At 45.2% G+C, this 25,650-nt stretch overlaps 1 protein-coding gene across 1 annotated transcript in view; it reads right to left on the bottom strand.

The window, feature by feature from the left end:
- The window catches only part of PIKFYVE (phosphoinositide kinase, FYVE-type zinc finger containing), a 96,244-nt gene extending 70,799 nt beyond the window's left edge, over positions 1-25,445 (bottom strand). The window contains exons 1-6 of the mRNA XM_025210576.1: positions 25,424-25,445; positions 23,756-23,937; positions 17,159-17,338; positions 11,592-11,710; positions 6,566-6,737; positions 5,560-5,767 (exon numbers count right to left, since the gene is read on the bottom strand). Of these exons, the coding sequence (XP_025066361.1) occupies positions 5,560-5,767; positions 6,566-6,737; positions 11,592-11,710; positions 17,159-17,338; positions 23,756-23,927 (851 nt within the window). The 5' untranslated portion in view covers positions 23,928-23,937; positions 25,424-25,445. The remainder of the gene's footprint in view (positions 1-5,559; positions 5,768-6,565; positions 6,738-11,591; positions 11,711-17,158; positions 17,339-23,755; positions 23,938-25,423) is intronic.
- Between the last annotated feature and the right edge of the window lie 205 nt (positions 25,446-25,650).

The raw sequence follows: 25,650 nt of genomic DNA, 5'->3' as shown, positions 1-25,650 counted from the left end.
GCAGTGCGATGCGGCGGCTAGTAAAGCGACCAAAACGCTGGCTTTCATCCATAGATGCTTCTCAAGCAAATCCCGGGACGTCATTCTCCCCTTGTACTCGGCCTTAGTGAGGCCGCAGCTGGAGTACTGTGTCCAGTTTTGGGCTCCACAATTCAAAAAGGATGTGGAGAAGCTTGAGAGAGTCCAGAGAAGAGCCACGCGCATGATCAGAGGTCAGGGAAGCAGACCCTACGATGACAGGCTGAGAGCCCTGGGGCTCTTTAGCCTGAAAAAGCGCAGGCTCAGGGGTGATCTGATGGCCACCTACAAGTTTATCAGGGGTGACCACCAGCATCTGGGGGAACGTTTGTTCACCAGAGCACCCCAAGGGATGACGAGGTTGAATGGTCACAAACGACTTCAAGATCGTTTCAGGCTGGACATAAGGAAGAACTTCTTTACAGTCCGAGCCCCCAAGGTCTGGAACAGCCTGCCACCGGAGGTGGTTCAAGCGCCTTCATTGAACACCTTCAAGATGAAACTGGATGCTTATCTTGCTGGGATCCTATGACCCCAGCTGACTTCCTGCCCTTTGGGCGGGGGGCTGGACTCGATGATCTTCCGAGGTCCCTTCCAGCCCTGATGTCTATGAAATCTACACATGCTGGGACACCGGAGCAGATTTGCTGCTCATGGCAGCAATCTGTTCCTGCCCCTGCAGAGGCACCCTACAGCAGCCAGGGCAAGATATAGGCTCTCCCTGGGTCCTAAGCCAAGGGCTGGCAGCAAGCATAGGGCTAGGAGACAGCTGTCTCGTGGCAAGGGCTGGGTGTGGCAAAGTGGGGGTCCCTGACTAGCCACAGAGCTAGTTTCCCACCTGCCTCTGGGCACGCCACCCACCTGACTTACCTGCCAAGCCTTGTTGCAATTAATTATGCTGTTAATTAAGGCAGGAGGCTGCCCATTTTACACCCTGATACTGGGGGGGGGGGGAGAAGGAGAAGGGAAGGGGGTGCTATCCACAGCTCCATTCTACCCCTACACTGTGGCCCAAGCCTCACAGATGGCATCTCAGGCAGCTGGCTCACCCGTCCCCTTCACCCATTAGCTGTGGCCCTTCAGCTTCCATATAAGCCCTGGCCCCATTTCAGGCCAGTCAGGACCCCAAGCTTCTTTGCTCATCATGGGCATCCCTCGTGGTGGGCCCCTGGCCCTTTTGACCCTTCCAGTTCTGGCCCCAGCAGTGACCAGTATAGTCCCTCAGTTGGATTTACACCTCCTGCCTGCACTTAAGGATTGGAGTCCCCCATTCCCAGCTCAGGTGCTTCTGGAAGCATGCCTGGCCCTGCAGGGTCACTCCCCCAGCAGGCTCAGGCGCTTCCCGAAGCTTACCTGGCCTACCCTGCTCCAATAGTAAATGACCCACCTGAAGGTGAGGGCTGGGGTTATGGCACCCCTACTCACCTTTCACTGGGGTGATAACTGGCCTGGCATTTCCTGGGGACTCCTGCACCACAGAGACCCATCAGGTCACCCACTCCTGGCAGGGTGCAGTTTTAGGTCATATCCAGGACCAGAAGCCTCCAAATCATCCCCTACAGCTCCTGCCCTTACCTCCAGGATGTTGCATGAAGCCTTGCAGCCAGGCAAATATACTGCCTTGTCTGCCAGCAGCAAATTGCTCTGTTTATATAGGCAGCCAGGGATCTAAAATGGCTGCCGCAATCAAACACCTGCTGGCTACTTGGCTCAGCCCTTCAAGTGGCAGGCACCAACAGTAACCTGCTACACTGGGACCTTGCTCCCTGCCCCCAGGGGGGCTGTCTGCTACCAGGGCAGGCTCTGCCACTGGAGCCCAGGAAGGGACAATGCCCCCCTGTCCCAGCAACAGGGTGCTCCTGGCCCCAGCTCCCCAGTTGGGGCAGGGGACTTGGAAAGAGCTTCAGGGCTGGGACAGGTGCTAGCAGGGGCTTGCTGCTAGCTGCTTCATTGGTGGATAAGGGTAGGGGGCTGGGACCTGCCCCTCCCCTGCAGCTCTTTCCAAGTCCTGCACCTTGATCACCTGATCAAGGCACAGGGCTGGGATCTGCCCTGACTGAGACAGTTCCCAGATCCTAATCTGCATTTGGGGAACAGGAGCTAGGAGATCCCCATCTCTAAGCACCAGCTCCACAGTCACGGGACTAGCACTGGGAGATCCTTTTCTCCCAGCACCAGCCCCGCAGTTGCGATCTCGAGCGTAGCAATGCATCTTGTGTAGATGCACCCACTGCAACCAGGAAAAGAAATCCTCTTGCCTCTGAAGACATTACGCTTTTCTACGATTAATGGTTCTCTTCTAGATACATTGAGATTTATTAGATTCCTCTTTCATTATTTCACCCTAATCCTGTACTTCTGCATTTAGCAAAATCCCTGTAAACAGTATATTAATGTTGTTCTTTCAATCTATTCCTCCTTAGGCATAAAAACACCATTATTTAAGACTTAAATAACTGCTTATTTGGAACTTAAATAACTGCTCTACACACCACTTCCCTTGCCTAAACTCTTAATAGTTTTCTTCCACCAAGACAACTAGAGAGACTTCCATTTTGATATCAAATAATTGTTTTAGTGATCTTTCAGACTGCTATGTAGAAAACTTACTTTCTGCTGTTACATAGGTGTAGATTGTAGCCATGTTGGTCTAAGGCCATAGGCAGACAAGGTTCTTTGGGTGAATCTGATCTCTTTTATTAGACCTTCATAGACTTCACAGACATTAGGGCTGGAAGGGACCTCGGAAGATCATTGAGTCCAGCCCCCTGCCCAAAGGGCAGGAAGTCAGCTGGGGTCATAGGATCCCAGCAAAATAAGCATCCAATTTTCCTCTTGAAGGTGTTCAATGTAGGTGCTTGAACCACCTCTGATAGCAAGCTATTCCAGACCTTGGGGGCTCTGACAGTAAAGAAATTCTTCCTTACGTCCAGCCTGAAATGGTGTTGCAGTACTTTCTAACCGTTCGACCTAGTCATCCCTTGGGGCGCTCTGGTGAACAAATGTTCCCCCAGATACTGGTGGTCACCAATGGAAACTGTACAACAATGCAATGGAAACTGTACAACATGAAAAAGAAAGAAGCCAAACTCAACACCAACAGCTTATAACATTCCACCTTCAGACTTGATGAAACTGAAAGCAGCAGCAAACCCTCAAATATCACTCTCTCCACACACGCTTACCAAAAATGAAAAAAAAAAAAAAAAAAATCTGTCCTTTCTAAAGGCCTAAATTTTTGTCCAGAAAAAATACCCTAATACAATACTTCAGTGTGGAGAACTAGAAGAATTCTTCCGACACCTCCGCCTCAAGAAATGTTTCCACGATCCAAATAAATCTACTTTCAACACCAACTCATCCTCTGACAACATTAAGGAAAACAGCAACCCCCAAAAAAACATCAGATTGGACACCTCACGGTAGATGAAACTCTAACCTTGACCATTACATTGACTGCTTCAGGGAAAGAATGAACAATGAAATAATCAACAACACATGCCACCATAACAACCTCTCCCTACCAGAGAGAAAGGCCCTAGAAATCTCTAAGATTCAACCACCAAAGAGTAATAAAACCAGTCATCCTAAACCGTGAAGACTACATAAAGGAAGCTAACAGACAACTCTGACACCACCTACTACAAAGAACTACAAGAAGATCCTACTCCCGTTTTCACCATGAAACTCGAAAATACCAGCAAATCATTTCCATCAGAACTACAGACCTTGATCCCCCCTCCCTCCCCCCCCACTACCTAACCCAGGGACTTTTGACATGCTCCCCAAAATCCACAAACAAGGGAGCCCTGGCAGACCTAGGGTTCCATGGTTGGATATGGTAACTGGGGAAACAGCAGGTTTTGTTGCATTAACTCTAAAACCACTCATCACCCAAAGAGCAAGTTGTGTTCAAGACACTACAGATTTTCTATGGAAACTTAAAAACACAGACCGCCTTCCCAGCAACACCCTCCTAGCCACCATGGATGTTACACCAGCTTATATACCAACAACCGACACAAGAATGGCTTCCAAGCCTGCCTTATATACCTACCAGAGCAAGATGACAACTCAAGAGTACAGACCCAAAGACATTACTACCTTATACCCTTCATCCTCACACACAACAATTTCACTTTTAATAACTAATACTTCCTCCAGACCATGGGCACAGCTATGGACACCAAAATAGCCCCACAGTATGCCAAACTTTTTATAAGCCACCTGAAAGAAGAATTCCTCAAGGACTGCACCATCAAACCCTTGCTATACTTAAGATATATTGATGACATCTTCATCATTTGGACTGAAAACCTGCAATCTCCGATTGAGCTCCATCAGAAATTCAACAATCAACATTCCTCCATCTGACTATCTCTTGAATACTCCAGCACCAACATCTCCTTTTTAGACACGATGATCACTATCCAGAATGATAAAATACAGACCAATGTTATACAAGAAAACCACATACCAACATACATATCTGCACAGAACAAGCAATTGCCCTAAACACACCAAGAAAGCTGTGATATATAGCCAAGCCCTCAGATACCGCTGAATCTGCACTGAGAAGAACACCCGGGATTGCCACCTCACTAATCTTAAAAAGGCTTTCACGCAACAAGGACACTCCTCCAGAGACAGATTGCACATTTGAAAGAGCCACCCAGATACCATGTGAAAAATTATTGCAGTACAGGAAAAAAAAAAACACTAAATCGCACACCACTGGTTATGACATATCACTTCTCCCTTAAACCCATGTAGAAAATCCTCAAACAACTACAACCCATACTAGGAGGAGACCTTATTCTTAAAGAGATCTTCCCAGAACTACCCATCCTAGCCTTCAAACAAGCATCAAACCTTGCTAACCTCATCACCAGAAGCAAACTTTCTACAGCCCAGAACACACCAAATGGATCCAGACCATGGCATGACAAGAAATGTAAAACCTGCCAACGTATCTCCACTATTCATTCCATCCAGGAAGAGCACATACCAACTGCAGAGGCTTCCTCAACAAAGAGTTTTTAAACCCGCAAGCTTGCTAAGAACATTTTTTCCAGCTATTTAAGTTGATCTAATTAAAGATATCAGATTCATCCAAAGAACCTTGTCTTTCTGCTGTTACTGCACACCAATTTACCAATATTCACCCAGCAAGCACTAACGTTTAGTTTAACTGGCAAACAGGCATTTTTACTCTACTGACTTGTGTCTTGATTCATCCATGGTAGAAAGAGAACAAATTCTTTCCATCTCCATGAAGCCACAAGTCCATCATCACAATGAATGTTATTAATATCACCAGCTCCAGCCAAAGTCCAATTTTAAATGGGTTAACAATTCACTAAAAAAGGGTAACTCCCCATGGAATCAATGGCTTCTCCACTTCAATGAAAGACAACATTAGAACAAAGCACAGACCATAACCCCAGTTTACTGGATGCAAATTGACAGCCTTTGTCTAAACAGAGGTTAAACCAGAAAACTAGTTCCAATTCTGAGACTCACTATAAAGCCATTCAGTACCTTTGCCAAGTGAGGTCCTCCTCCAGAAAGATGTTGCGGCTAGTTTTTCTACTTCCAACTGGCGTTCGTGGCTCACCCGGGTCCAGCACAGACACAGAGCAGGCAGTATCAGACAGGGCATTCAAGTCTTCACCAATAGAGTTACTGTCTGTGGAGTGTGCATAGCTTAGGGCTATTTTGCGGCAGTATGTGCATGCTCGGAGATCCCCTGTGGAAAGAGGAAACAAGAAATAAACTCATATAGTACAGAGCTGATTTAGGTAGATCTCAAGCCGCATCCCAATGGAGCTTCCTTATTTCAGAACCTCTAAACTACCCCAAAACAAGCTTATTGCTTATTTGGAGTCAATATCCTATATATTCATGCAAACAGGGAATTCTTAAATATCTGATTTCAAGCAGTCTGCCTACCACCTCCTCACTGCAAAAGAAATCTCATGTTACTAAAACTGGTATTTTATAGTTAGGAAAGGGGAGGATTATATATTAGTTGGCAACTGGCAAATGGCTTCCTTGGCCATTTTCAGACTTCGGGGGGGGGGGGGGGGCAGAAGGTGTTGTTTGGTTTTTTTAAGTAAAAAAACATGAGTTTATCCATGGTCACTGGATACCAGCAATTCCTGCCTTTTTAATAAACACACTATCTAAAACTGAAAATTGATCAAAGTATGCTCTACTGAATAATGACTAATCTAACAAGGATACTTGCAAATTTTTCTGAAGCACTTCAGGAAATGAGTGGTTTGGGCCGCCATTACCTCCAAGCTGGGAAATCATTCCCAAGCTGGGAAATCAAAGAAGTATGGGCCCCAATTCATCAAGACACGTGAGAAAAATTTAACAAAGCAAGGGTCACCAAGCAAATGTGCACATACAGACACCCATTTATTTTACTAATGTTGCTCTGCAGATGAGCATTAAATGGGATCACCTCACTCTCACAAAATACAAACATCAGAGATCTAAGAAGTCCGGGGGGGGGTTTAGCACTCAAAAAAATAACTACCTGTGTAACCCATAAATTTCCCAGGAATTTCCTGGTTGCAACACCGGCTGCAGAAGATCTGCCCGCACAGCCGACAGTGGTGTCTGCGCCGGAAGGTGGTAAATTTTTCACTGCAGTCATAACATTCTTTGCACTGGCTATCTGGCATCCAATATTGCTTCAAGTCACTATCCTGTAAAAAGTTAAAAAGAAACAACATTTTAAATGAAAATTGCTACATAGGTAGCAAATGAAAATAATGAAAAAAATAAACAAACACAAAATGGGCTCATTTACAAGACATACAGAAGCTCACTTGTTTGGAGCTAGAAACAGGACTCACAAGTACTGAGTCAAATGTTTTATTAAAGTTTTTAATCCAGAGAACTCAACTGAATTATTTTAATAAGAGTCTGTCTGGTTGGTTTATTTAATGGACCACACAATCAAAAACCCATGATCTGTAAATAAAAATTGGGTCACCTACTATGCAAATTATTGATTTTTTTTCCTTCCTCTCCTCACCTAAAGCATGTGACAGGGCCCTAACTATTAAGGAAACAAACCTTACTGAAAACAATTAACCAAGGAACATTAAACTATAACTATCAACATGGCATCTTCTAAACGCCAGGTCAGAGTAGCCAACCCACAGCTTAAGTTCCACAAATGGTATGGGCAGCCTTTGTGTGTGGCATGTGACAAATCAGGGAAGGAACAGGAAGCAGAGTGCCAGACAGACCAGGAACAGCAGATCAGACAGGGAGCACAAGGCAGGAAGCAAAAAGCAGAGTAGGAGATCAGGCTAAGGATGGGATCAGGGAGGCACTCAGAGAGGGTACAGGGACAATTTTTGGCATGCCAGCCAAAAAGGTTGGTTCCCCACTACTCTACATCATCATTTTAGACCGGCCTTACACGAAATTAAAAAAAAAAAAAAAGGGGGGGGGGGGGGGGTTTTAAAATATTCTGACATTCAGATTTTTGACAAAAGGCTTTGATATCAAATTTTATCTGTCCTGTTTTAGTTTTGTCCTGGATAGCTGTGCAGTTGGAGAACCCCAATTAGTGGCTGAGCAAAAACCAACATGGAGACTCAAATGCAGCAAGCTATGACAACTTTGACACGGAACAGGATAAAATGCATATGGGCACACACATCAAGGTTTAATTCTCATTTTAAAAGGGTCCAAAATGCAGAATGCACTTCTTGCTTGGGTATATGCAACACAAATTACTGTTATGAGGCTGGATCCATCCCCCATGAACACCAAGAGGCAAGGAGAGGGGAGGGGATTGCTAAGCTTCACATGGCTATACTGGGTATGATGGTCATACTTTTTGTTAAGAGTTCAGTTCTAGCTGTGGGCAATACAGCCAAATTGAACTTAGAAGAGGAACAAGCTTTTCCAGAGGGGAGGAAAGAAGCCAGAAAGTAACAATAGAAAAGTAACTAATCTACCATATGTTTTTAGTCAGTTAAACCAAAAAAGAAAAGTGTTTTCTAAAGTGTTTACTCTTCAATACATGGAGGTTTTCAGAGTTCTTGGAATATTTGGAAACTATGAAGCTGAGAATAACAAAATTCTTCTACCTCTCTCCCCAAATATGCCTTAGAAGAAACTGGAAGGGTTTTTTGTTTGTTTGTTTGTTTTTTCCTTAAGACAACAGATTTTGAAGCTTGAAAACCAATGATCTTTGAGCTCTTGTATCTCATACATTACAAAACAACTTCCTGTGCAACAGACATCGTTTTAGAACAGGGGTGGGCAAAATACAGCTAAATCCAGATCCAGCCCACTGAGGGATTTTGTCTGACCTGCAGCAGGTCCCTCAGTCCCACCCAGCCCCAGCTTAAAGGGCAGTCCAGGCCATGGTGCTTGCAACTGGTCCCACCTCCCCCGGGTGAGCAGTGAGGCAGGGGCAGCACAGCGGCCGGACTTGCTTCATGGCAGCAGCAGCTCTTTCTGGCTGCTGCCATTTGCCAGACCTGGCCCCACAGCCTGGGCACCCCAGGCTGTCTGCGCTCTGCACCCACCGCCAGGGGCGAGAACTGCGGGGCCAGACATGTGAATGGGATGGGGCCATGGGCAGACAAGGCCAGGATCATGGAGTGGTGAGTGTGTGGGTGGGGCCGAACTGTGATCTGCCGCCCGCACAGCCCTTTGACAGGCACAGGTTTCACGGGCAGAGGCATGTAGGAAGCAGACTGTAGCTATTCCCTGGGCCTCAGCCCCACACTGTCACTACCTTAAGATCCTGGATCCGGACCTGGACAAAGCCCCCGACCCACCCACGGCCCCACCCCATCTGCCTACCTACATTGGTCCCGGTCGGTCTCCATGGAGACCCCAGGATCACCGGGCAGCAACAGCACAGGGCTGGGGGCAAAGCCACAATCAGCTCCCGCCCACAAAACCGGTGCCCATCACAGAGGTGCATGGGCACTGGAGTATGGCTCTGCCCCAGGCCCTGGCCCCATGCCGTCACCACCTGGCAATCCCAGCCCTGCTTGCCATCTCCGCTCCTGGAAGCTGCTCCCCACCCACCCCCAGCCAAGTGTGGAGAAGAGCCACTTAGGGAGTTTTTGTGAATGTTGGGGTGGGGGGAAAACACACAGGCCCAACTGCCCCCCCCTTTTAGGTTCTGTAGGGCTTGAAGCAGCTGAACTGAAGTACCTTTCTCAAGTCAGCACTGCAGCATGGTAGAGGGTATTCAAGGCCAGGTTCTACTTTGAATTGATCAAGCATCCCTTGATGGCTTTCTCAAGTCTAGACCATGCAGTACAACCTTCTGCCATGTGCCTCTTATGAAGGGGACGCTGTATAGCTTGACCAGCTCCCGAACAGAAGAATGCTTTAGTCATTCCAGACAGCACTTAAGTACTGACACATTTTGATGGAATAGTGTGAAGCAGTTTATACAGGCATTGCCACACTGACAGAGCCTTGTGTGTAGCATGCTCACTACTTCTAATAGCAATCACACTGAACAATCACAGCTTGATTGCCATTAACAGTAATGAGTTCAGCATGGTTACCCCCCCCAAGAGCTTGGGAAATGCCTTAAGTCTTCATCCAAAGGACCTGACAAATTTTGTCAAACCCCTGTACAACAAATTCCTGCCTTAGTTCCGATTTGTAAATGAGACTGGTTTAGGCTTTCCTTCATCAACACAATCTGTCTACATTGGAGGCAACATGCCAGTGCCTCAACTGAACTCCATTTTGTTTTTTTTCACACTGACCTGTCTGATCCTTTTAAATAAAGCTCAGCTCTCCTGGCCAGTGTAGAAGGAACCTATAGCATGCATAACAGGTTAAATGTATTCCTTGCAAGCTAAACTACCCAAAGAAGGAAGCTAATTTACTTTCCTCAGTTCCCCTGAAGTCTACTCAGGAACCATAAAGATTGCCTAAAGTTAGCAACAGCAGGAGGAAGCTTTTTAGGAGCAGACCCAACTACACACCAGGGTGGACAGAGATAGATCCCAAGCTCCTGAATTCAAAATCTTAACAGAGCCATTGCAATGCTTGTAGGATTCCACCAACAGAGATTTTTGTGTCCAATACAGATGGCAAATTTTTAACGAATCATATCAGCGGATACCAATCCAGCAACCTGGCAGCATAGAGAGCAGTGTCTGGCTGGTAAATCTGTTGTAGGGGAAGGGAAGGGGCATGGGGGGGAGTGGATAGAGGTCACCGCAGTGAGGGAGGGAGTGGGGCTGGTGCTGGTGCAGGGGCAGGCACTGCACAACCGGGGAAGAGCAGGGCACGGATGGAGCTGCAGCTCATCAGGTGGGGGGGGGAAGAACCACTGCATGCACCCCAGTAGGGTATGGGGGGCATGTGCCCTCGAATCCATGCACGGGGTGAGAGCAGCCACAACTCCATCCTGCATCCTGCTCCAGCTGTGCAGCACCAGCCCCATTCCCTCACCGTGGGGACCTTGGTCTGCCCATGTCCCTTTCCCCACAATAGCCTTATCAGCCGGATGCTACTCTCCACACTGCCGGGCTGTGCACCTGGCCACCTGCATGCTGCGCTGTGGCTGTGCACATGCATGCAGCATTTATCAGCTACATCAGCCAAAAAAGGCCAACTGTCAATAATGTCAATTTTCTTTTTATCAGTGCTGATACAATATGGGACCAATGTATCAGTGCACCTCTAAATGCTAGTAACCAGACCCTGCCAAACTCTAGCCAGCGAAAAAGGAAATGAGAGGTTGAAGCCTCTGCTGGGGGGGGGGCAGGAGATAGCTTGCACCTTTACTAATCAGATTTCTATTCCAGGATGGCAACAAAAATACTACAAATCAGTTGTCTGTATTTCCACAGTTCACCCATCATTGCATAGATAAAGTGATGGGGTAGACAGTCAGCTCCAAAAAATTCATGTGCTAAGAATCCAGATTTGTGCCTCCTCAGCATTGTATCATGTTGTGAATAGAACATGACACATCATGCCTCCAACCTATGCAACTTCACAGGGATTTCTCTTCCCAACCCTTATTTTTATATAGCCAGTCTCAAGGTAGAAGTGGGGTCAAGTTAGCATAACCCATGTAACCTTCTCTCAGCCAGATCAACACCTAATAGAGCAGTCTTTTATACAAATGTTGTCAGTTAGTCGCAACATCAAATGAGTGTACTTAGTCTAGAAGCATCCTTAAACTTAGATTTCCAAAACTTTAAAATAACTATTTTTACAATACCTGATCTGTTCTTGGCTAGACTTTTGGGAGAATGGAATTGTAAAACTACAGGATGGAAAGGAACTGCAGTTCCTTGCATTTATGATTAATTAGGTCAAAAACAGAATTCAGCTTGAACTGTTTCTCTATTCCTCCCTCCCCTACTCAACCATTGTGCTTATTCATTCTGCTCCAACAAACATTACATGAAAATCACCAAGGAAGTGTCATGATTTTTTTTTCCAGTTTCTTGAATTGCAAATGGAAAAGAGCAACACAAAGCCCTGTAACATTTAAAATTTCTGCATGATTTGATTGACCTAATTTCTGAAAAGCCCTAATACAGTACCTGACTTTTCCCCTCCATGATTTCTTTGAGGCGTTTTAAGACTGTGCTGAGACTCCTTAGTTGAACTGCTGTTCGAGGATCATGACCTCCAAGAGAGGGTTCCACTTTCCTTTGATTTTCTGCAGTGGGGAAAAGGGGGGGGAGGGGGGGGAGAAGAGAGGGCAGATAGGCTCATCCAATTCTCAGAAACTCTTACATCACATAATGCAAAACTCCACTGAAGGGGTAAGTTCAGTAGGACACGCAGTTTAGGAAGTTAGAATATGAATTATTACTTTTTTAAAAAGCTTGTTTATGCCAGATTGAGTTTGTAACGACCAGAAATCGAGATGTGGTTATACAGATAAAATACCTACTTAAAATGCATTAGAAATCTAGGTGAAAACTTAATGATTATCTTTCAGAAATAATGTAAGTTTCATACCAATGTTTTTTAGAGACTAAATGCAATTTCAAACAGTGCCTCCCCACCCCTCTAGGACACACATTTGAAGTTTCCTTTTTAAATGCCTTACAGAATAGTAAAATCACAAGACAACTGCAACAAGGAATTTGAATTTAGTCTAGTAGTATCCAACTAGAACTATTCGTGAAAATCAATACATCACAGCTAAGTCTCCATTCAAACACCTAGAACACAAATAAAGTGCATTCATAAATTAAGGTCAAGATCAAGCAGGCAAAAATATGGTTCATATAGTTTAAAGACATTTTTACCCAGAAATTCCCACTTGCTGCACTTTGTTTCATTTACTAGAAGCTGAAGCTAAGAAAAGTTGAGCATCTTTGATATTTAGGATACAAGAGTCTCTCTCCAAATTATTTACATCATTCTTTTCATCATGTAACATCTCTTTCTATTGAATATTAAAAATGGAAACTGAAAGCTATTTTTCCTATATAATTAGCTTTTCAGGACAGTTCAAAATTCCTTACCAGTTCTGTCATTCTCCATTTGACTAGCATTTTATGTTTTTTCCCTCCCTCGTACAAGCAGCAGCAGAAACAGACATGGCAGCTTTTTGTTTACTGCTTTATATCTTGCTGATGTCAGCGTTCCTGCCCACAGTGCTAACAAAACTACATCAGTTAACTGCTTCTGCACAGTACAGATCAGGCTTTCAGTTTTGGGCAGTGAATGAAGAGGACTTTATTTTAGATTGCTAAAGCACTACAGTTAACTAAAAAACTCTTCTGGATAATCCTATTCAAAAAGGTTCAATTAGCCCCAAAGAAAAAAAAATGGGGGCTTTGTCCAAAACCTAGAGATCTGCAACAGAAACGGGAAGTTTAAAAAAAATTCTAACAAGCACTTGACATTTTAGAGATTTTACTCACCTAACAGTATCACACAGCTAAACTCAGGGCCATATCTGGACTATTGCTTGCTCCAGTAATTATCAACCAGGATGCTATGGCACCCTAGGATGCCATGACATCTTTTCCAAGGGTGCTAAGAGCGCTGTTAGGTATGCAAACATGATCCGCAAGATAAACCCAAAGATTTCAAATATGAATTTACAGCGTTAAAACCATTCTTCCTTCCCATGGTCTTTCCAAGTTCTTTGCAACAGAAGACTTGCTCTTTTGGCTTTCACTCTTTTTTGACTCTAGAAAAATAAGAGCTGGCATTTTTTAGTCTAAATCATTTAGTCTAAAAAGGTTAAGAACCAGTAGTCTACTCTATAGTCTATAGTATTTGGGTCCAACATTTTAATGACATTTAATTAATCCTCCAGTCACAAGAAAACAGAAGTATTACTTCAAATATTGACCTCAGCCCTGTGTTCAACAGGAGCTTCCAGTTATCCAGCAACTGCTTTCAGGGTTGTAATGCCTCAATTTGCAGATTAAAAGGAGATACAATTGAAATAAAGCAGCAAAACTTCCCCAAAAGTCAGGTCCTCATATCTCTGCTTGGCCACCTACACATGAATGCTCTTTTAAAAAGGAGTGGTTCAAAAAACAAAAACAAAAAATCAGAAATTTTAGATTATATGCAAGACAGCAGCACAGAGATGCAATTTTAATGAATGCATCTTTATGAATTGAACCAACTCTATGATTGAAGAGTAATATTTAAGAGGATTATCTCAGTGTCCCATGAACATTTACAGCTAAAACTAGGAGAGGCTAGGCAAGTTTTAGGAGTAGTTATCTCTCTCCCTCCCTCCACCACAAGTCTCTCCTTTGCCTGACAAGAACTTCCTCTTCAGTCTTTTTTCTTCCCAGCGATCTTACTTTATTTCCATTAAATGTCCTTGCCACTCTCTACCTTCCTCCTGTGTTAAAACCAATACTAATAGCATTAGTGTTTGTATCTACATGAGACTCTTACTGTGCAGTAACATCACATGGCATGAACCATGACGCAACACTACTGCGCAGCCAGCAACGACCTATTGAGCAGCCAGCATCAGAAGGAAGCCGTGAGGGGACAAGGTGGCCATGAAATTTGTAAAGCTATGCATCTAGCAAGTACACTGAGAGCACAGTCACATCGCAGACAGAATTTTGAATCATCAATCACACATTCTATTTTTCCTCCCACCACCATCTCCCTAGGAGCTAGACAAGTCATCTGGTCTCTTTGTGCTTCAGCTCATCTGCTTATTTAAACCAAGAAGATTTTAACAGTCACAAGAGACACAGCCATCTTCATAGAAAGAGCTAGATGTACAATAGTTAGAGGGCTAAACAGGCAGATAGGCATCTAGTGAGATTTACAAGAGAATGTGAGAGTAGATCCCACAAACATCAAATGTTGTTTGGGACCATAAAAGCTTTTGCAAATACCAGTGGAAAAGTGACTGCACCTTTCAGGGTCTAAGTTGGCCTCCATCCTGTTTTGTTTTGGTTTAAAAGTATACTGTCTCAGGTTCTGGGAAGCACTCTTAGTTCAGTATTTTTCAAAAAGTGACCAAAAAAACAGAAGGCCAAGTCGACCTGCAAGACAAGGCTTTATAATATCCTGGGGATGAAAGGACCTTTTTCAAAGTGAGCTCCAAAAAGAAATTCCTGATAATTTCATTTTTTCACAGCTTGTAACTGGGTTAATTTTACCAGATTTATGGGGCATTTCTAATAAAGCATCAGGGAGCTAATCACAGATTGCCTACATAATTATGTGTTTGTACACTATTGTAGAGAATACAGATCCAATTCACTGTAGCTTTGTTCTGGTTTACAGTACTTTATTGGACTTCCACTGAAATTCAATCAATCAGATACCTGGATCAGAACTGAAGTAATGCAGCCACAAATCAGACCCAAGTAAGACCAAGACACTTTGTACTGTGGCAGCCTTTAGTTCCCTCATACCCAACAATGCATTTGTCTCCAGGATTTTCAACCAGAATATCCCCAGATGCTTTGAAGGGTGTTAGTAGGTATGAACAGATAAATACAGGCTTAAGCTTGTCACTGCCTGACTGTTCTCCCCACTCCCAACTGCCTGGCTTCTCTGCAAGGAGGTAAAGACTGTAATATATAAATTACTTATTGAAATAGGATGTCACTCAATTCACAAGAGTTATGGAGGGGAGAGGGTATCAAGTCTACCAAGGTGTCCTCAAGTAGAAAAAGAGTTAAGAGCCACTGATCTAGTCATTCTGTACCCATACACCTCTGGTACTTTACATCTTCAGAAACTGACTGCAACAGCAATTGCTTCACCTAACCACAGCTAGCAGCAGTTAGACAGCATGAGCTATACTAGAGAGCAAGGAAGAGGACAAAGACATATGACACTAAGATGTGGGGATAAGTGGGCCCACTAGAGGAGAGGGACAGGCTGCAATCAGATCTGGACAGGTTACAGGGGTGGGTGGATGAGAACAGGATGGGTTTCAATACTGACAAGTGCAAGGTATTGCACCTGGGGAGGAAGAACCAGCAGCATACCTACAGGATGGGGAACTCCCTTCTCATCAGCACAGAGGCAGAAAAGGATCTTGGAATCACTATTGACTCCAAGATGAATATGGGCCAACAATGTGGGGATGCAGTCAGGAAGGCTAACCACACCTTGTCATGCATCCATAGATGCATCATGAGCAGGTCCAAGGAGGTGATCCTTCCTCTCTCTGTGACATATGATCAGGCCGCAGTTGGAGTACTGCATCCAGTTCCGGGCGCCACACTTCAGGAGGGATGTGGACAGCATCGAGAGGGTCCAGAGGAGGGCCACTCACATGATCAGGGGGCAGCAAGGCAGGCCCTACGAGGAGAGGCTACGGGACCTGAACCTGTTCAGCCTCCACAAGAGAAGGTTGAGAGGGGATCTGGTGGCCATCTACAAACTGACCAAGGGGGACCAGCAGGCAATGGGAGAGTCCCTGTTCCCCCGAGCACTACCAAGAGTAACTAGGAATAACAGCCATAAGTTGACTGAGGGTAGGTTGAGGCTGGACATTAGAAGGCACTACTTCACAGTCAGGGTGGCTAGTATCTGGAACCAACTTCCAAGGGAAGTGGTGCTCACTCCTACCCTGGGGGTCTTCAAAAGGAGGCTAGATAGACACCTTGCCGAGGTCATTTGACCCCAGCATTCTTTCCTGCCCATGGCATTGGGTCGGACTTGATGATCTGCTTAGGTCCCTTCCGACCCTACCTACTATGAAACTGAAATTCTTCTAGGCCAGCAGTGCTCAGCCTCCAGACTGTGGGCCAAATGCAGCCACAGAGCGTTGGAATCCAGTCTTCTGGGCACCACGTAGATTACGAAATTTGGCAGCAGGGAAGCAGTGACACTACTGCCATCCCTCCCTGCTACCAGAATCCAAAGCCCTGTGGGGTGGGTCTGAGCAGGGCCACAACCCTGCCCTGCATGGCCGGATCAAAGCCAGGTCACTCCCCCTTCCCTCTGGGCCAGGAGGTTGGGCTGGGCTGTGCTCTCTTCTCCCCAAGGTGGCCAGGCCACTCCCCTTCCCTGTACCCAGCCATGCTGGGGTGAGCCAAGCCCCCTTCCTCCCACAGGGCTGGGCCAAACCCTCCTCCACTACATGGCTAGATTGGGGCCAGGCCAATCCCCCCCACAACCTCCTGTGCAGCCAGATGAGGCCCCACTGGATCCAACCTACAGACAGTTCAAACACTGCCCATCTGGCCCACAGGCCAAAAAAATTAAGCACCACTGTTTTAAGTAAGTAGATATATCCATATCAGCCACCCTTTGCTTGGTCTGTAGCTACTTCTCTTTACTCCGAAGGTTTGCTGCCCTCTCCTCCTTTAAAATGGAGATTTTCATTTACATACCAAAATTAACACAAAAGCAATTGTTTTACCAGGTACTTAGGCTCTTGCTTTTCCAGACCTGAAGAAGGGCATTTTGTGCCTTTAAGCTTGTTTAACATCTCACAAGTAAAAGAGCTGGCCCAATGAAAGACTCCTGAACAGATGATCTTGCTTTGCAGTTTTTGCACCAGTTTATGTGGCATTAGACTAGCCACTGAAACTGTTCAATTCAGTTCCTTTCCATGCTTTTGTTAGCTGGAGATTGTACCTCCCTTCATAGAGTTACCAAACAATTAACATATACCTCATTTTAATACTTTGTGCTGACTTACCTAAGGTTGCGGAAGACCTTCTTTGTAGTTCACCAGTGAGTTGCTTTTTATAAGGAACAGGCGACCTCAGAGACTGTGTTCGGGAGGGATGCTGAGGACTGGCCCATGTCCCACTCAGTGCTTGTGGATCACTCGATCCAGTTTCTGCTCTCTCTGCAGCAGATGAGAGCCTACCATCATCTAAGCAGAAGAAACCAGTTGGTAACATGACAGAAATTCATTACCACATGGAAGTCTGAAGCCACAGAAATTGTGTTGATACTTAGTTTAAAATATAGTAATGCCCAAGAGACTCATCTGGATTGAGGGTCCCGCTGACTTAGGTACTACACAAACGCAGGGCAGGACAGGGAGAGAAGAAATAAAACCTGTAGGTTAAGGCAGGAACTGGTCTCATTCTGTAGTCTATTCTCTCAATTAAGAAATAGGAACACAAATTAGAACAGATGTCATTTCTGCACATAAACAAAGTAGGAGCTGTCCTCACTATTACCAGACTCAGTCTTTTGAAGACTCCTGATTTACAAAACAGTTTTTCCAAGTACTCTGGCTGCACCAATATATACAGTCTTTCAATACATTCAACCTTTTCAGACAGAGGGTTCAACACAGGCAAGAGAGATTCCTGCTTGTTTCAACAAGATGCTCATTCTGTGACTTATTCCAAAAGTCCTTCTGCCCCATTCTTTAAAAAAGGGCTTGTCCAACTGGTGGCCCACTGACAAAGTTAACATGCAGCCCTCAGATTCCCACTGCCCTAATGTTCCAGCTGTAGCAACCAATAGCTTGATGCTTCCCCTCCCTCCCCCTGGCTTCTGCTCCATGCAACATGCCCTGACCCTGGATGCAGCTGGGTTCACACCTCTGAAATGCTTCCAATTATTATGGATATAACATCCTGCCCCATAACATATATCCGTTTACCAGTCAGGCTTCTTTACTGACCCATTTATGACTGGAAGAATATCTACAGCCTTTCAGACAAAGATTACAAACCCAATCTTCCAGTTCTAATCAAATATTATTTGGGTACATTTTCCTTAAAAACTAGTTCCCTGCCTGAGTTAGGCTGCGATACCTCACATTGGCACCTATTATGCATAACTAAGCAACTGTAAACTCTCAGGGTTTTCTTTTCCCAACTATTTGGACTTCAATCCTCCAGATGTAAACAGCTTTTGTTCTTCCTGAAGTCCTCTTTGACTGGCTATCATACAAGAGTATAGAACTACACCCATAAAAATTATAATTTATGCAAACATCAAAATTAAACATCGCTCATCTTTAGTATTAATAGACACCAAACACTATATCAGCAAACCTAATTCAGGGAAACATGCAAACATTCCTTGACCTCCGCCAAAATAGAGCGGGTTTGTGACACGGCAGATGAGGCAGGATGCTACATGGGGAAGCATCTGTCCATGTGCATGCTGCAGTGGGGGAGGAAAGACCAACCTGTGTGCATACCAGTGTACAGGGCTCATAATCCCCACTACTGCTGCCTCTGTGGTTTGGGGCCCCAACAGTACAGTCCACGAGGTATGTGGCCCCCACCTGCTTTAAAATTGGACAGTTTTGCTTTAAAATATAAAATTTTGCAACCTTGTTTGTTTAATGCAGGGGTGGCCAACCTGCAACACAAGTGACATAGATAGATTTCTGTGTGTGAAACAGCAGATCAGGGACAGGACCGGCAGCAGAGGCAGATAGGGCAGGGAGCAGAAAGCAGAGCAGCAAATTGGGCAAGAGAAAGGGATTGGAATGGCACTTGCAGAGATATAGAGCTAATCTGTAGTACATATGCCAGAAAAGTTGGCCTCCACTGATCTAATGCAACGAAATGCACTCCTTCCTTAATGTTCCTTAACTATGGCTGGCTGGGCATACCTTTTGATGCTGTCAGATCAGAAATGGCTGAAGTATTTCCATTAAACAGGTATATTCCTAAGTCTCTAAACCCATATACAACTCATTTACACTACTGTACCCTATCCTTATAGGAGTGTAAAGAAAGAGTGAATGCACAATGCTTATGATGTGTCCCCAACTGTATCCCCAGCTGGCACACAAAACAAAGTTACTTGAAGAGGAGGTAGGATAGGAAAAAATCAGGGATATAGCAACATTGCTGGGAGGGCAATACAGCAGTGCACAGGCAATCCAGAAAGTTTCTGGAGAGTGCTGGAAACAACTTCCTGGTGCAAGTGTTGGAGAGCCCAACTAGGGGTTGTGCTTTTCTTGACCTACTACCCACAAACAGGGAAGAATTAGTGGAAAATGTAGAAGTAGATGGCAACTTGTACAGCAGCAACCATGAGATGATCAAGTTCAGGATTTTGAGGAACGGAAAGAAGGAGAAGAGCAGAGTAAGGACCCTGGACTTCAGAAAAGCAAACTTCAACTCACTCAGGAAACTGATGGGCAGAATCCCTTGGGAGGCCAGTATGAAGCAAAAAGGAGTCCAGGAGAGACAGCTGAACTTTAAAGAAACCTTACTGAGAGCACACAAACAAACCATCCCAATGCACAGGAAGCCTAACATTTATGGCAGAAGACCACTTTGGCTTAGCCGGGAACTCTTCAGTGAACTAAACTACCCAGACATCTGCTGGGAAGAGCAGTCAGCTAGGTCTGACTGCTCATGTAGGTTCTTAGCTGAGATACAGAACCTCCAGCTAACCCAGGAGGTCCACAGTCCCAACAGGGGGAATGCCTTGCTGGACCTGGTCCCGGCCACAGGTGACGACCTGGTGAGGAGGCTGCAGGTTCTCGACCACCTGGGCGATAGCGATCATCGCCTACTGGAATTCACCATCCAGTGCAGGCTGTCAAAGGCCTGCAGCAATGCAGGAGCCCCGGACTTCAGAAGGGCCGATTTCAATGAGTTAAGGAGATTAGTCGGGGAGGCACTGAGGTCCCAGAGGGGATGGGAGTTGTCTATAAACTTACCAAGGGGGACCAGAAGGGAATGGGAGAGATCCTGTTCCCCTGAGCACCACCAGGAGTAACTAGGAATAACAGCCATAAGTTGACAGAGTAAGTTCAGGCTGGACATTAAAAGGCACAGTCAGGGCGGCTAGGATCTGGAACCAACTTCCAAGGGAAGTGGTGCTGGCTCCTACCCTGGGGGTATTCAAATGGAGGTTAGATAATCACCTTGCTGGGGCTGTTTGACCCCAGCATTCTTTCCTGCCCATGGCAGGGGGTCGGACTTGATGATCTGCTCAGGTCCCTTCCGACCCTACCAGCTATGAAACTATGAAACCAAAACAAATCTTACAAGAAGTGAAAAAGGGCAAATATGGTACCTATCTTTAAGAAAGGGAAGAAGGAAGATCTGGGAAAATACAGACTAGTCAGTCTCACCCAAGTTCCTGAAAAAATCATGGAGCAAGTCCTTAAGGAATCTTTTTTTTTCTAAGCGCTTGAAGAATAGAATGATTAGAAACAATCAGCATGGATTCACCAAGGGCAAGTCATGCCTTACCAACCTGATTGCCTTCTACGATGAGAAGACCCTGGCTCTGTGGACGTGTAAGAGCAGTGGATGTAATGTACCTTGACTTTAGCAAGGCTTTTGATACAGTCTCCCACAACCTTCTTACAAGCAAGCTAAGGAAGTACAGGTTGGATGAATGGCCTGTAAGGTGGACAGAAATCTGGCTGGATTGTCAGGCTCAAAGGAATCAATGGCTCAATGTCTGGGTGGCAGCCAGTATCAAGTGGCGTGCCCCAGGGGTCAGTTCTGGGGCTAGTTTGTTCAATATTGTCATCAATAACCTAGAAGATGGGATGGAGTGCACACTCAGCACGTTTGCAAATGACACCAAGCTGTGGGATGTCCTGGAGGGTAGGGCTAGGATTCAGAGAGATCTCAACAAATTGGAAGACTGGAACAAAAGAAATCTCAGGAGATTCGCTAAGGAGAAGTGCAAAGTCCTGCACTTAGGGCAGAACAATCCCATGTACCACTACAGGCTGGGGACCAACTGTCTAAGCAGCAGCTCTGCAGAGAAGGACCTGAACATTACAGTGGACAGTAAGCTGAATATCAACCAGCAGTGTGCCCTTGTTACGAAGAACGCTAACGGCATACTGAGTTGCATCAGTAGAAGCCTTGCCAGCAGATCAAGGGAAGTGATTCTTCCCCTCTATTTGGCACTGGTGAGGTCACATCTGGAGTACTGCATCCAGTTTTGGGCCCCTCACTACAAAGAATGTAGACATATTGGAGACAGTCCAGCGGAAGGCAACAAAAACAGGGGGCTGGGGCACTTGACTTCCAAGGAGAGGCTGAGGGAAGTGGGCATATTTAGATTGCAAAATAGAAGACTAAGGGGATTGAATAACAGCCTTCAACTACCTGAAGGGCAGTTACAAAGAAGATAGAGCTAGACTGTGCCCAGTGGTAGCATATGACAGAAGGAGCAATTGTCTTAAGTTGCAGCAAGGGACATTTAGGTTACATATTAGGAAAAACTCTCTCACCAGGAGAATAGTAAAGCACAGACTACCCAAAGAGGTTGTGTAATCTCCATCCTTGGAGGTTTTTAAGGCCTGGCTAGACAAAAGCTTTGGCTGGGGTAATATAGTTGAGGATGGTCCTGCTTTTGAGTAAGGGGTTGGACTAGATGACCTCCTGAGGTCTCTTCCAACGCTAATTTTCTATGATTCTAGGAACACTAATTTAAGCTACACTAGTATAAGCATCAGATGTCCACTTCTATCCTGTTTGCTCAATGCAAGCTAGTTATATCAGCCTCCCCAGCTAACTACTTGCAACAGCATATCTTATAGTAGCTAGCCGGTCACTTGTTCATTCCCACCACCAAACACCAGCAAATCTTACAACAGTGTACATGTTAATTCCAATAGTGTTAAGGTGCCCTGTGCCCAGGCTGTCTGTAACCAAAACATTATTTTAATTTGCTTATCCAACACTCCGTTAATTAAACTGACTGGACTAGACTCATTGAACAGGAGCCATTGACTGGTGTGTGCTTGTTTTGTGTCCTTCCCCAACCAAAACAATTACAGATCTAGAACAGAATGAAAAGCAGAATGTCCTAAATTAATAATCCAAGACATCTAACTATTCTATGAAAAACTTCCCCACTAGCCAAGGGAAGCAGTTTATTCCTTTAATCACTGAAAAAAAATGTCTTGTTTTCCCTCTGTTAGTTTATACTGTTTTCTTTATCTCAGTGTAATTTCACCAATATCAGAACAAAACCAAATGCTTCCACCATTCCTTGCAAGCTCTTCCACTAAACAGAAGTTTTCCTGGGAAGAATGCTCAAAACCCAGGTGCCAAGTAAAGCTCTATCATAGTGGCATAACAAACAGAGTTGGCTCCTGGGACAAACACTGCAGGGGAGGAAGTGCAGGAGAGGGGAGGGCATGCAATATTGACAGCAAGGGAGCAGGTTCTAAGATCAGAGGCAGTTCTCTTACCCATGCCAGGAACTCCTAAACCAAGGTTTGGTAAAATATACCCTGTGCGCTAGATCCAACCTGCAGCGGGTCCCTTGGTCCCACCTGGTCCAGGTGCTATCCAGCCTGTGATGCATCCCACCACCCCAAGCATGCAGTGGGGCTGGCGTAGCTCTGTGGCTAGACTCCATTTCAAGGCAGCCCAGTAGTGGCAGCTCTTTCCAGCTGCTGCCCCCGCTAGCCCTGGTCCCATGGAAACTCGCAGGGACCAACGCGCACAGCCCTAGCCCAGGCCCTGGCCCTGGCCCAGCCTGCCCACTCTGGACCACAAGGACCCACACACACCAGCCTGAGATCCCCCCACCCCCGGTCCCAGGCTGCCCATGATGAGCTATGGTGGCGGCAGACAGGGAAAAATTGCTGCTGGGCACAGGGGAAAAAAGTGGCCACCTCCTCCCTCGCTGCTGTCAAGCCCTTCTTGCTGAAGCTGCCCAAAGCAGCCCTCCCACCACCCCTATTCCTTTTTACACTGCTGCCCAGTCATGTTACACAGCTTTCTGTAGGACTGAAACTGAAAAAAAATATGCCTTTTGAAAGGTGTTTCTAAGAAGTTTCTATACATGAATTATAACAATTTGAGGCCCAAAGATATAGTGCCAATTCACAGGTGATGAGGAGTGAAGAAGAGTAGGGCCAGAGGTAGAGATCACACAAAGCAGAGATGTTGACTTCACTAGGCAAACAGCATGCCACTTGTAAGTCCCAGAACTGCTTGTGGGGCAGGGAAGAGGACCTTTACTTTCCACCCTTGGTTCCAAAAAGCCCTGCTATGAAGGGTCATTCAGAGGATTGCCTGCTGGCTTGTCTTCAACCATTGTTGGCAGCTGCAGATTTTCAATGAAGCTAGATCAAAGGTTGCAAGTAGGCTTCAACTCTGCACTTTGTACTGTCAGCAGACTTGATCTCAAGACCACAGTTGTATCACCTTTACCACAAGATTGAATCCAGCTCATGTTACATCCAGTATAAAAAGCTTCTCACAGAAGCTTCCTTAATCATCCGTTTGGCCACCAGTCTGAAGCCACGCTCCTAACTAAAGATTCTCAGCGAGATACCTATTTACCTGGAAGTAGAAGCAATAGCTCTGTAGTAAGTCCTTACCTTTGCTAAAACGAAAGAGATTTACAAATGAGCTGTAGGCAGATTTAAATGGAGGTTCATCCTGATCAGGAGTCAAGGGTTTGAAGTGAGTGAGATGAGAGGGACTGCTAGGAGAGCGAGGAAGATCACTGACAGAGTCCGGTGTTGGAGACTGTTTGTCATCTGTGGCCATCTCATGTGTCCTGGAAAAAGAAAAATTGTGCATCACAAAGAAGCATTTACATGAATATTATGAAGAAAAGCCAATATCAGGTGCCTTATTTGACTTGATAAAGTTAAATGCAAAGAAGTAAAATTGAAGCTACCCTGCTCTCACATCGCATCTAGGCTACAGATGCAGAGAACAGTACTGCCTCTACCTCTCACTGCAAAAATTCACCGTCCTGTATTAACAGGAAGTAGAATTAACAGAGTCATATTCACAAGTTACACAGGTCAGACAGCAACAAGGCAAGAAGGATCAATTAGTGTTTCTGGATCTTTCCAACTGCTTTATAGGTAGCTTAGGAGTTGTGTTTCCTTAGCCTACCATTCTAACTGCAACTGAAAACAGAATGGGACAGTCAAATTATGGTTTAATACCCAAATTCTGCCTTTAAGGAAATGAGGAGGATATAAAAGTACTCAAAGCAACCAATTAAAATGGTGCGAGCTGTGGTTCTTGAGATCATGCACACCTTTCACAACTTCCTTGTTTATAAAGCAGTTAAAGAAAAAGGAAAAACCACACAAACAAACCACAACATATGCACAAGAGATGCAATATGCAAGTGAAACAAATTCTTGGTTTATTTTTTGCTAGTTACTCTCTAGGATTATCAAAATTAGCCCTGGGGGGTGGGGGGAGGGAAGAAGTCCCCAACTCAGTTTAGCAGAAGAAAACAAAGAGAAAGTGGAAGACGGTTTGCTTTGTTCCCACCTTAAGGTGGCAGAATAATTGTCTGCAAACGTTTAGAACAAGCCTTTGCTAAAGTTGCATACATAAGGGGGCTACCAACTAAGGATGCTCCTCAGGTCTCTTATCTTAAGCCCTATGTATTTAAGCCCTGCTTTGCTGGCCAGAACGTTATCATGCAACACTGCTAGACACACATACAGAGCTATGTAGAGACACACATACACACGTGTATGTCCATGCATGCATATATAAATGTATTTCTATATACAATTTATATATCATTGAATCTTATATATGTATGTGGTTTTATGCCTCTCTTTCTCCCCATATATTGCTGCCAATTAAATGCATTTCTTTCCTTAGCACACCTTTTATTTCCACTTGTGCTCAACACTGTTAAAGTGCAATGGTGCTTCCCTGCCCACCCTGCTCGCATATTTCAAGTGCTCAGCAATGTTTCATACAGCAGCTCAAACCATGGAGGTGCTCTCAATGCACATGGGTACATACATGCATACATATTGCCACATGCACGCACACACACACACACATATGTATAGAGGTATATATACATACGCATGGTGCATGTACATTTGTGTATATGTACACATACTTGTGCATTTACATGCATGCATATACACACATACATGCACACACATACATACAGTGCATGCATGTCCATACATCTGTCAACATAAGTGTGTATATATATATATATGCAGTGTGTACAAATACACACATTAACATGCACACAATGTGTATATACGCACCTATACAGATACACATACACTGTGAGTGTTTCTATACATATCTATGTATACACACACGCAGGGTATGTGCACATGCGTGTGTGGACACAGGCGTGTACACGTACAGATCACACATCAACCCCTGGCGAGGACCGTCCCCGGAGCCGCCCGCGCCGGCGGCAGGAGCTCCGGCCCGCCGGGACACGGACACCCAGCGGCGCGTGACACCTCCCCAAGGGGGGGGGGGG

This window comes from Alligator sinensis, unplaced genomic scaffold (genome assembly GCF_000455745.1).
Source record: "Alligator sinensis unplaced genomic scaffold, ASM45574v1 scaffold699_1, whole genome shotgun sequence".
Lineage (NCBI taxonomy): Eukaryota > Metazoa > Chordata > Crocodylia > Alligatoridae > Alligator > Alligator sinensis.
This window is presented reverse-complemented; position numbering and strand designations above follow the sequence as displayed.